Genomic DNA, 13498 nt, shown 5'->3' with positions numbered 1-13498 from the left:
ACTTCTTGTGCTGTGCTGTTACCATTTATCATTGCTCCCAATTATGTCTGAAGACTACAGAACACCTCCCCCATGCTATACAGATAGCAATTGGGGGAATGAGTTCTATAGTCCTGAAACATTTGCCCTAGAGTGACAACACTGCTTCTTCATACAGTACAGTGAGTGAGTGTTGTCACTCTAGGGCAAGTGGCTCAGGACTACAGACCACCTCCCCCATTCCTATCTGTATAACTTGAGGAAGGTGTTCTGTAGTCTTCAGACTGGCAGAATATCCAGGTGGCTATAAAGAAAAAAGCATAAAAAAGAAGAAAACTAATGCAGTCACCACATTTAGCTTATGTTCACATTTGCATGTGTCAGGGAACATGCACAGAAACATTCTGCGGTGCCATTAAGTTCTAATGGCACCCTCAAGCATATGCTACTGCACATGTTTTTGCACATGCTCTGTGATTTTGTAAAAGGGTCAGGAACTTTTTTTGCACTTAAGGAAGCCTATTGAAATGAATGGACTGCCCTACACATGCTGTGCGGAATCGCATGTGCACTCCATCTGACCTGCATGGTCTGAACAGTATTAAGAATTGATTGGTTGCAATGTATACTGTACATTTTTTTGTTCTTGGGTTCAGATACACTTTAAGGAAAAGTGCTTTATCATATACCGTGATTTTTTTTTTTATGTAATACAGTAGGAAATTCAGATCTGCAAAGAATAAAAGAATACACTTCTGACACCGTGCCTCTTCTTGCCAAGTCTGGAGTTTGCAGTGACCTGTTACTGGTCTGTTACATAAACCAGAAGCCCTGGGATTGGCTGCTACAGAATGAAACGGACAGAAATCAATAGCAATGGGATGGAGCTGGTTACAGCACAATACTTGAGGCACTCCGAGGCATTGCTCATTAAGAGAGAGCTGGCTGTGCTCATCATGACTTACTACAGCAACTGAACATTAACAGCAAAGAGGAGCAACACAGAGACATGACACATCAGACTGTCACTTGTACCAGAACTAGGATTCAGGAGCACAGGGATTGATAACTGCCTATTTCTTACAGTTTTTTTTTGTTCCTGTGAGATATATAATATTATTATTGTATTAATAGTATTCTGGAGTCTGTAATCATCATGTATCCAATTCTGTATTCAAACGCATTCCTGATGCTGCTTGGTGCCAGCCTCTGGGGGCATGGCAGTTCAGACACACGTGTCGTGAGTGGTAAGTGCTGCATGCAAACTTTGGATCAGGAAACTTTGTACGGTGGCGGGGCTGCATTGACTTAACCCATGTGGCTGCTGAGCAAGACAGTTGCTTTGATACTTAAAAATTGGATTAGTAGGATCCTTTCTATTGATTGTTCATGTTGGGGGATGGGTGATTGTGGTCATTGATCAATTGTATCATATCTCATCTTTATTAAGTGCCTATGGCACCTTTTGTACACTGTATCGGTATAAATTTTCTAGACTGTTTATACTGTCTGAACAATGCAATTAAATTACTGGGGTTTTTTTTGTAAAGCACTGTCCTCCAAAGCTGCAAGCAATGCACATCTTAATTAAATTGACATTTGAAAGTATGTTAGGGTTTGGGAAGTAAAATCTGGTAATGTCATTGCTGTATATTAAAAGATAAGTACCCCTGCAATAATGTGCCAAAGATAGTAAGAGGCACTGTGATATTTATTAAAGTACCTGATCTACAACCTCACATGGTAATGCAGTAACTGAACTTTGCAAATCTTAATTCTTATATTTTACATTTCCCACAATTTAAATTAAATACTTGTTTTTGTTTCTTAAATCTGTGTTGATTTTATGCATTAATTGCTGTTTATATACTTTATTAACAGTACATTGTACATTGATGTGCAGATACCTCTAACAGCCAATCAGGACACAGGTTTAAACAGCTGTCTAGTGAAAAAAAATCTGATTGGTTGCTCTGATTGGTAACTGCACTTTATATAGCTGAAAATAGTTCATTTTAACTCTGTCGATCAAGGACAACTGTGTTGCACTGTTATAATTTTGACAGCAGTAAAAAAAATGACCAATTCTAATTTATAGCAGATTTAGTTGTGTAACAGTAGCCGTAGCAGCCCATTAGACAGCTGTGGGCCTTGAGGTAGGAATGGACAAATCCAAGTTAAAAATTAATTCCTTGCAATGATGCCCCCCTCTTTCCTCATAACTCCTGTCTGAATCACTATCCCTGGTAATGTACTGGCTACACTGACAGCTGTCCTGCTACCTGTCTTTTATTTACTCATGCTTTAGGGGTTATTTACTATAACTGGAGAGTGCAAGATCTGGTGCATAGAAATCAATCCGCTCCCAGGTTTTATTGCCAAAGCTTAATTAACAAGCTAGAGTTAGAAGCTGATTGGCTACCATGCTCAGCTGCACCAGATTCTGAGTGCTCCAGCTTTAGTAAATCCCCCTTTTACTTCATCAGTGATTTGTAAGTATGACCCTAAGTAGATTTTGACAGGCACATTCATCATCTGGCTATTTTACGTTCCAGATGTGGAAATAGACTTAAAAATGTGTTTGCAGCTTTGGCAGGTCAGGATAAGGCATGGGGACTTAGGGAACTTTTCAAAGCTGAATTAAGTCAAACTTCAGAGGATCTTAGCTGACTGTAAGCTATTTTGTTACATATTCTAATAGAGTTAGCCTGTACTAGTGTGCCATGGCGCTGAGGCAATTATAGCTGTTTGGGTAACAATGTACAAAGAACACTGTTTTATAACAACCAATCAGATGTCTTCATTTATTAGTTTAGAAAATGTAGAATAATGAAAGATGATGTGTGACTTGTCTGATGAAGGGTTTTCACTTATTCCTGTCTTTGGTTGTAAAAATCAGTTTTGCTATTCTTCTACATCCCAAAAGATGTGCTTCTTAACTAAATGTACTGCATATCTGAGAGTCTGGGAACCTCCAAAAGATTATCTGACCAGACTGGAGTCCAGACCTTTTGGTAGCACATACAGACAAAAACTACAAACTGTTTCTAAGTGAAAGTGGTAACCAAAATTGGGCTCTATAGGGATAGGTTAGATCAGTTTTTTCATTCAGGGTTCTGTGGAACTCTAGGGTTCCTTGGGAGTTTGCTAGATGTTCCTTGAGCAATCAGTCATTTCTGCCTTAGATAAGTTTCCACTGACACCTTATATCTTTTTAGCTGTCTATAAAGGGGGCATCCTTCCTATTGATCACTAACATAAGGGATATTCTTCCCACTGTCCACCTCACTAATATAACTTGAGCTGTGGATATAGTATTTATTGGCAGAGGTTCCCCAAGGTCTGAAAGTTATTTCAAGGGTTCCTCTGTGTTAAAAAGGTTGAGAAAGGCTTGACTAAATGAATATACATGTATTGTGTCGTATGTAAATGTGTAGATATTAAAAGCAATTAAACCTCAAATGTAATCAAAAATTTGAATGTAATTTTACAAAATGTTCTTCCTAAAATTTTACTTGCAGTGGAAAGGTTTTGATGGAAACTTTAAATCTACTCAGCAGTTTAGAGGAAATCTGCCAGGACATAAACACGGGAGCTTCCTTTACTGATTTCTTTTTATAGGTCCTCCAACTACAAGGCTGTCATCCTTATCCTCGCTTTAGTACTTAGTGATCCACTGACCTAATATAATGATCAGTTGATTCAAAGCCTGCTAAGCACGTGCTCAGATACAGTAAAAGAAGGATAAAGTGGCCAGCGCTGGAGTATATACCTTCTAAAATAGTCTTTCCCAACCATTTTACCCCAAAGGAACCTTTGAAATAATTTTCAGGTTCTGGGGAACCCTTGCTAAAACCAAATCATTGGGGGTCAGTGAGAAAAATGCCCCTTATGTTGGTGGTTATTTTGAAGAATGCTCCCCATTACAGTGGTGGTCAGAATTCAGCTAAAAAGAAAATTGGCTTCATGCAGCTGGCTCTGCCAAGTGGCTTTGACCTCAGAACTATGCAGCCACCATCATTTAGGTGGCCAATCAGTCACAGCTCAGGGTAAATCTAGCCAATATAGATTTCTGTCTGTGGCAGGTATGTCTTTCAAGCTGTTGGAGAACTACACATCTTATGGTCATATGCTAGAGCTGGCTAGAGCATGATGGGATTTTTGTTTAATTTTTAGTAGATATTAGCATGTAAGGTTGACATGGCAGCTGTATAGACAGGATGATCTGCTAACAAAGTTGAGAATCCTCACTCAAACAATTGAGTGAATATTCACTTCAATTATCCAATCATGTGAAAAAAATACTAATCATGTGTATATCCATTTCACATGGCTGGATAACGGAAGAGAATATGCACACAATTTTTGAGTGAAGATTCTCAACTTCTTTAGTAAACTCAAATCATCAGCACAACTCTAAATATAATTTATCCACAATTATTGTACAAGTTGTATGGTGCAACATTTCTGGCAAAAATTATGTTCAGCCAATAAAATTAACCATTTGCATTCTAAATGATGTTTTCTCCTGTTTTGAATTAAAAATAATTTAAAGAACAGAGCAAAAAGTCAATTTCATAAGCTCCATGACTTAAACAGCTGCCTAATTAATAAACTGCAGAGTACAGCAAAACTGTCAGGTTATGTCAGTTCCAATTTTAAAATAAGTTTGGCAAGTCCACAGAGCTCTGTGCATAATGGAGAGGTAAGAGTGAGGTACTGTAACGATCGGCTGGCCATAGCTTTAAATGAAGTGGCTGAAGTGCCTGAGGTTACTCACCAAAGTGTCCATTCTGCAGATCTGTAGTAAGCCACTGCCAAATAATTCAGGGAAGCACAGCAATTAGGATTCAATCATGTCATGCTGTTGGGTCTTCATTTAAGGAACAAAGAACAATGCACAAAAAACGAATTTGCCCATGAAAAGCTTTCTTTACTTTGACAACTCTAAATTCATTAAAGCTGATTGACAGCTGGATTGCTATATTGCTGTTTGCACTTAACTAATTGCCGAAGGTGTACAGGCATTAGTCATTTAGTTGATGTGTAAGCTGTACCAACTAATCAAATTTAGTATTCTCCTTTTTTATGAGCTTTGATTTGACAGGTATAAGCTTTTATTTTGCCAGTGATCATGTGTCATGTAGTGAAGCCTAAAATTGGAGTCACATTAGAGAAGAAATAGGGTTTGGGTACACAGGTGACCTTTGAGCCATATTTCTGGCTCTTCATGGTCATGATTTACTGTCCCCGATCCTTTGTCTTTGGAGAAAAGAGCATCAGGTGGTACTTTATCCAATTCTATAACATTTATCTTACCTACATTTAAAAATCCATATTAGTATGAACATCAAACTGGTGTTTCATGTACCTCTGTTCTCGTTCTCAATTGTTGCATAAAATTATATCTTAAAATTGAATCTTTTAGGTGAGGCTGACGCTTTTTATCACAGCACCTTTATAAAACATATCCAAATCTTGGTCCCTTAAAGCTAACATGCTATGAGGGATAGACTTCTGAAAATTGTAGGTTTCTGGCTGTCCATGGCTTCAATAAGTCTTTATCTGTGCACTAGTTCCAGGCCAGGGACTCAGAAAGTAATGGAGCTAGAGGCAGTCGGAGAACTAGCATTTTCAGAAAGTGGTGATTGACCAATTATGAGAGGTTTTCTTGATGAAGCTCAGAGTCTAATGACCATACTACAGGTAGACTAACATACCAGTATTTTTTTTTTAACTGAGGGAGAAAAGACAGAAAGAGGACAGACAGAAGATGGAAAAAAATGTGAGAACATCTTATATGATCTGGTATGTACAGTACTTCTCTGCATGGAACATTTTGCCTAATTTTGAGTTCACTGCAGGGTAGTAAAGGAGGAGAAGGAACCTTCCTGATCCCCTTCCTTCACTCGAGCAGGATTTGGCTAGAACTCCTATGGCCCCTTTTCTTACCCAATTTCTTTAGTGAGAATTGAACCCAGAACACTAAGACTGCAGTCATCAGGGCTAGCCACATAGCCATTGTATTGTTCAGCATAATCTATTTATGTGTACCTATAAGCTAATTTGCATTATTGATAGAAACTTTTTTTTAATAAGGAACAATGTAGGGGCTTGTTCCTACTAACTCCATTGAGCTCAATGCAAGGGCACATATTGTAGAGAGAAAGTGTCTGCATTTTGAAAGCTGAATTCCAGGTATGGCGTTTTCTGCATAGTTGCATTGATCCAGCTTGGACCAATGTAAAAATGTATGTGCCATGGCTGATGCCTGCAATAGTTGGGAATCACTGTTTAAGGCACTGCTCCTAAAGTGATCACAGCTGGCTTTTTGGTCCCAGATCACAGAAGGTCACTTGCTTACCATGGAGAGAACACGTTGCATTTTGCAAAGTGTTCTTTGATTAAAGGTAGCAGAAGTAGAGTGGCAGGCAGTGATGTTACAATCTCCACCTTCTCTAATCAGTGAATGCCATGCATTCCTTGAGAAAAATGAATGATCTTGCAAGGGACTGGGAAGCTAGCGGTGGTCACTGTAGTAGCAGTTCCTACTACAGTGATTTCCATCTTCCAAAGGGATTGGCCAGGTATGGCACATGCATACCTACCTTGGTCCAAATCTGGAACTATACAAAAAAGCCATACCTAAAAATCAGCTTTAAGAAATGCACTTCAACCCATTTCAACTCAGCATTATGGGATAAACAGGGAACATAGAAAATTATTATGGGACTTAGAATCCCAATGGAGCAGTTCAGTGAACACGTGATCAGGCTAAGGACTGGTTTTAGAGATTAAGATAGTAGCTCCATTCTGTAACCATGTGGGAGACATCAGGCCTGATGCAAGAAGTGTCTGTGTGTGTGACAACAGCGCAGTTTTGCTTGGACTGTGGACAGTCTGTGGCCTGTGTGCTATGTCTTAGCCAGCCCTGTGTGGAATGCAGGGTACACTCAGAGTTTTTTTCATTCAACCCTGCTGAACGAAAAAAAAAAAAAACCCAGAGAAGTCACCATACTAAGTGATGTTAGTGTGGCGATCCCCCGCTGCTGATCTATTATGTTCTGACAGGCAGTCTTAATTTAGTTGACAAAAATATTTTGGTCATAATTTTTGTCAGTGGCATGTTCTCACTGACGAAAACTTAATGAAAATCAATTCAAATTTTTGTCAATTGAGGTCAACTATGACAAAAATCAATTCCAATTTCCGGCTGCAAGTGCTGATCAGTTGCTGGTTTTCCAGCATACCCATTCGATAAATACCTGCATTTGTCAGACAGGCTGCTGTACACGGGCCAAATGTCAGCTGTTTTTTTGTTGAACTGGCCAATACTGGTTGATATTCGGCCCATGTGTACCAACCTTTAGACAGGTCCTGGTGTAAGCCATTTGGGCTCCTTGGGTGTGGTTGGACCTGCCCACACAGGTTGTTAGGCTTACAGCTAAGTCTACATGAGAGAAATCCCAATGTCAAGCTCAGAGTCCATAAGGAGACAATTGGGTCCTCATTCCAAAAGTAGAGACTAGAGATGAGCGAATCGAACCAGGCGAACCGGAATTCGAGTCGAATTTCAGGAAATATACGATTCGCGTCGAATCCGAAATTTTGCCTACTTCGGGTGCCCGAATCGAATATTTCCTGATCAGCCGGCAAAAGTGTCCCTGCAGTGAGCTCCGCTATTTCTGACAGTTCTCTGACAGAAGGAACACATGTTTAGCGGTTGAAACATTGTATCTATTAGTTTCCATTTAGGATACAGATGTTTCAACCGCTGTACATGTGAAGAAGCTGTCAGAGAACTGTCAGAAATAGAGGAACTCTGCACATACACTTTTTGCCGGCTTGGAATTATTCTTATTTTCATCCTACTTCTTCTTCTTCTTCTTCTTCTTCATCCTCATCCTCATCCTCAGAAGAAGAGGATGAGGATGAAGAAGAAGAAGAAGTAGGATGAAAATAAGAATAATTCCAAGCCGGCAAAAAGTGTATGTGCAGAGTTCCTCTATTTCTAACAGTTCTCTGACAGCTTCTTCGCATGTACAGCGGTTGAAACATCTGTATCCTAAATGGAAACTAATAGATACAATTTGTATCTATTAGTTTCCATTTAGGATACAGATGTTTCAACCGCTGTACATGCGAAGAAGCTGTCAGAGAACTGTCAGAAATAGAGGAACTCTGCACATACACTTTTTGCCGGCTTGGAATTATTCTTATTTTCATCCTACTTCTTCTTCTTCTTCTTCTTCTTCATCCTCATCCTCATCCTCAGAAGAAGATGGATCCATTTATGGAAACAAATAGATACAATGTTTCAACCGCTGTATGGAAGGAATGTCCCAGAACTGTCATAAATAGTCTATTTCTGACAGTTCTATGACATTCCCTCCATACAGCGGTTGAAACCGCTGTATGGAGTGAATGTCCCATAACTGTCAGAAATAGACTATTTCTGACAGTTCTGGGACATTCACTCCATACAGCGGTTGAAACATTGTATCTATTTTTTTCCATAAATGACATTCTGCAAATACACTTAGAGGAGCGCTGCAGATACACTTTTTGCCAGCTTGGAATTAATCTTATTTTCATCCTACTTCTTCTTCATCTTCTTCTTCTTCATCCTCATCCTCATAAGAAGAAGAAGAGGATGAAGAAGAAGAAGAAGTAGGATGAAAATAAGAATAATTCCAAGCCGGCAAAAAGTGTATCTGCAGAATGTCATTTATGGAAAAAAATAGATACAATGTTTCAACCGCTGTATGGAGTGAATGTCCCATAACTGTCAGAAATAGACTATTTATGACAGTTCTGGGACATTCACTCCATACAGCGGTTGAAACCGCTGTATGGAGGGAATGTCATAGAACTGTCAGAAATAGACTATTTCTGACAGTTCTGGGACACTCACTCCATACAGCGGTTGAAACATTGTATCTATTTGTTTCCATTTGTTTTCATCTCCAAGGGCATTTAAATTAAAGGTACAGTGTTCTGCACTAATTTAAAGGCTCTCTGAAGCCTAGAAACCCTTTTAATAAGTTAAATTCGTAGCGAATTAATTTGCATCGAATCGAATTTCATACTGAAATTCGCCGAATCAGCCGAATCGAATTTTTGAGAAATTCGCTCATCTCTAGTAGAGACAATTGTTTTGTGTGAGTACTTAACATGTAAGCAGCACCACCAACATTCACTGAACCAAGGGGCGGACTGACAACTCATGGGGCCTCTGGGCAATAGGGGATCATGGGGCCCCTGTGTCCTTGCCCAAACTCAAAAAAAGCCTATAAAAGGTACCAGGGGCATTTCATGGGGCCCCATACTGACCCCGGGCCCTCAGGCAGCGCCCGAGTTCTGGTCAGTCCGCCCCTGCACTGAACCTATTTTTTGGCAGGAAACCAGAGTGCATATAACTGCAGGCCTTCATTTTCTTTTTAATTTTCTGTAACTGTGACTCTACATCTCAGTTCAAACATTCTCTCTAACTGCTATTCATGATGGGTATGATGTGGGTACTCTAGGTGTGTGCGGGGCTTAAGGCGCCCTTGTGGGGACACTGAAGAAATGCACTCCCTAATGCCTAAGCCATAGGTAAGGGGCTGCGGTCATGTGAAATCAACATAAAGGCAGGTCTCCCAATTCAGAAGCAAGCAGAAACTTGCACAGTTAACTCTTTTGTATCCCGTGGCCAGACTCCTCACACTGTTAACACTAAGCACTCTGGACACAGCTATTGTTAGAGAACGCCACTTCCCCTAGGTGTGCAGCATTCTGAGCCGGTGCTGTGCAGAGTGTACACCAATGTAGCAATTCCTGTCACCTCACTTCCAGTGACATGTCCAACTGTTGCTGCTGGATACAGGTAACAAACTTTTATGGTAGCTACATACTTGTTTTCCTCCTGAGGCCTTGCTACATCTCTCTCCCATGACTCCAAGTTCAGTCCCAGTATGTGGGGAGCCGGTTGGTAGTGAAGGGGCCAAGCATAACATCCCTTCACTAATAGAGTGGCTGTCACCCTTGCTTGTCACCAGTTCCCTGGCTGGTAAGTTACGGTTAGCAAATACATACTCACTTTTCCCTTGCAATGGCCATATAGCCTACACTAGATAGCACCTTTCATGATGATTTCTCTGTACTGTATCTTCTCTAGTCTATGGTCCCCTGAAGGAAGCCCTGTTCTTTGATACACCATGCATGTACCCCTTGAGAGACTTCAGACCAGGCAAAGTAGATGAACGACAAAAGAAGCTTTACTAAAGTAGTTCAGGGTAACACAGTTATCAAATGACATCTTCACACACATTCCTGTACAGATTCCTCTAAGTGCACTGGAGGTAGTCATACCTGATTTAGCAGAAAATTTCATAAAGCAATCCATAACAAGGCAAGAGTCCAACAAGCAGTAATCAACAAGGCAGAAAATATCCCTCACAGATTAAAATGCCATTTTAGTTTTAGTCATATTTTATTCACCTGAATTGTTTTAGTTTTAGTCATATTTTAGTCGACTAAAATCTCCAGTACATTTTAGTCGACTAAATTCTAATGGGTTTAGTTAAATTGTAATGCATTTATGCATTTCTCTAGAATTTCCAAACTTATTGCATACTCCTGGAGCAAATGTTATTGGTTTTAAGTTTGAACAAACTACACAGACACAGATTTATCTGTTACTGTATATAATGTCTTTATAAGTAAAACCAGGTTTCTGTTTTTTTCACAAGAGACGTCCCTCCCTAAAATTTTCGTTCAGTTTTCGTTCACTGACAAAAATTGGAATTGATTTTTGTCATAGTTTTCATCAATTGATGAAAATTCAAAGTGATTTTCGTTTAGTTCGGCATGGGAACTGGTTTGACAACCCACAGCAAGGGGGTGCTACGTGTTCACAAATAAAAAATACTTTTCTAGGACATTCAAGATCTATTCAATAAGGGAAACCTATTAAGTAAGAAATAGGAGTACTGCCATTTCTGGTCTCTTTATGAGGAGATGATTTTTATGTTGACCCTCTTCTGAGACAGTGACCCAGGACAGGTAAGCAGATATGGAGTTCTAATCTAATTCTGATTTCACTTGCTGCATGCTTGTTCTGGGTCAGTGATTTAATTTACTGAATCCAAAGACAACCAAGAAACTAGCAGAAAGAGGGTAACAATAGAAAGCTTCATAATCCTCTCAGTACAGGTTTCCTTTAAGGTAGAATGCAGTTGGTTAGTAAAGGCACACTGTAGAGCCCTATACCGTTGGTCATTTTCTATGAAACGTCTGTGGAGTTGTGATTTATACATAATGCTTGTTAGCTAAGGTCTATATAGTTTACCTTTACAGCAAGGGGTTTCTAAACTTATAAGTACAAGGACCACATTGTATATTTTTCAAATATTTGCAGGCTGAAGAAATTTCAGCATTACATTTAGGAGTGCCAATACGAGTCCCCTCTTACATCCAGAAGTGCCCAGCAGATTGCTTCTTTATATCTGTGTGCCCAGCAGAGTGCCCCCTATATTTATGTGTGCCCAGTAGCATCCATCTTACATCCATGTGTGCCAGCAGAGTTCCCCCTTACCTTTCAGGCAACACAGCAACAGGATGGAATCCTGGAGGCTGAAGATGTCTGAATGGAGGAAGTCCTGTCCTCTGCAAATGCTGAGGGTGGGATGACAATACTAGAAACCAACCATGAGGGAGAGGGGATTTGCACAGGGCTCTGTGTGAGGGTTAAGAATGGCTGGCAGAGGATGCAGTGGTCCCTGTAATATGTTACACAGATTTACACATCCACTGCAGGCCAGCCAGGGTATTTTCATGGACAGTTGTTGAGGATGGATAATATCGTGTAGCAGGCTGTGCGCAGCCTTCATACTGTAGCCTGGCAACCCCTACCTTACTGCAACCTGTTACATTGTTTTTGATGCTGCTCAAAGTAGAGGTGAAGCATATGCCTGTGTTCTAGAGCATGAGGTGCAGGCTTGTCCTGATACCAATCCAGAGGGAGAGAAAAGAAAAAATATAGTGTGGAGCTACTAAAAAGTATATAAATCTCAAACACTAGAGAAAATAAATCAGATAAAACAATACAAAAATATATATCAGCAAACACCCGGCTGACCATCCAACCCATGTATGAATCCTCCCCATAAAATAGTGTAACACCATCTAGTGAATAAACAAATTCAGATGAGCTTCCTGTTCATATGAACCATAATCAACATAATTGTATTACAATTTTGTATTACACATGTTTTGTTTTTGATTTATTTTCTCTAGTGTTTGAGTTTTACATACTTATTAGCAGCATCACACTATATTGTTTCCTTTCTGGTCATTTTTATGTGGGAACACATCTTGTTGTAGGCAGCAGCCCATCTTTGCAGGTTGTTTTTTGGCAGCGCATAAGTCTCTTTTTTCTTATTTTGTACATTTAATCCAGAGGGCTAGTAAATGTAAAGAGGAAAAGATCACTGCTAATCCTGACCAGCCCAGGTGAATAGACGATAAGCATCAGCCTCAGCCTACATGTCTCCACCAAACCACACACCCTAATGCATTTTCTGTTTGTATGGTTTGCTGGAGACATGTAGGCTGAGGCTGCTCCTTATCGTTTATTCACCTTGGCTGGTCAGGAGAAGCGGCAATCCTTTCCTGTTAACATGATGTTCTACTGTTGGCCTTAAAGTGGAGTTCCAGCTGTTTTTATGTTTATTAAAAATCAGCAGCTACAAAAATTGTAGCTGCTGACTTTTAATAAACACACACTTACCTGTCCCGGAGTCCAGTGATGTTCTCACCTGCGCGGTCCTTTCTCTCCTTCTCTCCACGACTCTATTTGCAAGTCTATTTATCTTTAGTAAATCAACCCCTCTGAGTGGTCACCAGAACAGGAATAGAAGGATAAACTTCCGATTGGGACACTCGTTCTAGTGACCCTGGTGACTACCAGGGATTTCCCTCACTTTGGAGGGATATTCTCTAAATTATTATTGGATAGGAAGTGGGGGGAAATCTCCCCAATATCTCCCCCCCAAAAAAACCCTTAGAGGTGATTCACACATGTGTGGTGCAGATTGAAGCTCAGATTTCACAGCTAAATGATACAGTAGTTCAGCGGTTCATGTCAAGTTTACATCAGGTTTGGGATAGGAAAAGCTCAGGATCTTATCCTGTTCTCACATATGCGGTTTACAAATGATTACCATAGAAGTCAATAGCCTGTAATCCGCGTCTGAACCTGAAGGCACTGCTCAGAAATCATACATGACTCTTTTTCAAACCACACCAAATCTGCACAGAATCTGTGCCATCAATGCACCGGACATATTTGAACAGGAAAAAAAGGAGGGGAAAAAAGGGGAAAGGGGAAAGAAGTGCAAATGAACTTTAGAGGCACAGAAACTCTATACACATATTAGTAAAATCACTTGTACTTTATTTTGACAATAAGTCATGAAAAAACATATTTAAATTAAAACAGATCATTGTACAATGTCCCCACAGACAATGTTCCTCA

The 13498-nt window shown here is 39.9% G+C and overlaps 1 protein-coding gene across 2 annotated transcripts in view; it reads left to right on the top strand.

The window, feature by feature from the left end:
• Nucleotides 1-851: 851 nt before the first annotated feature.
• CHODL (chondrolectin) overlaps nt 852-13498 on the top strand; it is a 120457-nt gene continuing 107810 nt past the window's right edge. For both annotated transcript variants that reach the window (XM_089657377.1, XM_089657376.1), the window contains exon 1: nt 852-1226. In XM_089657377.1, the coding sequence (XP_089513503.1) occupies nt 1136-1226 (91 nt within the window). In that variant the 5' untranslated portion in view covers nt 852-1135. The remainder of the gene's footprint in view (nt 1227-13498) is intronic.

The sequence above is a fragment of the Staurois parvus genome, unplaced genomic scaffold, assembly GCF_062004578.1.
Source record: "Staurois parvus isolate SC_StPar_1 unplaced genomic scaffold, SC_StPar_1.0 ptg000988l, whole genome shotgun sequence".
Lineage (NCBI taxonomy): Eukaryota > Metazoa > Chordata > Amphibia > Anura > Ranidae > Staurois > Staurois parvus.
Note: the sequence above shows the minus strand (reverse complement) of the source record. Positions and strands in the feature narration are given on the sequence as shown.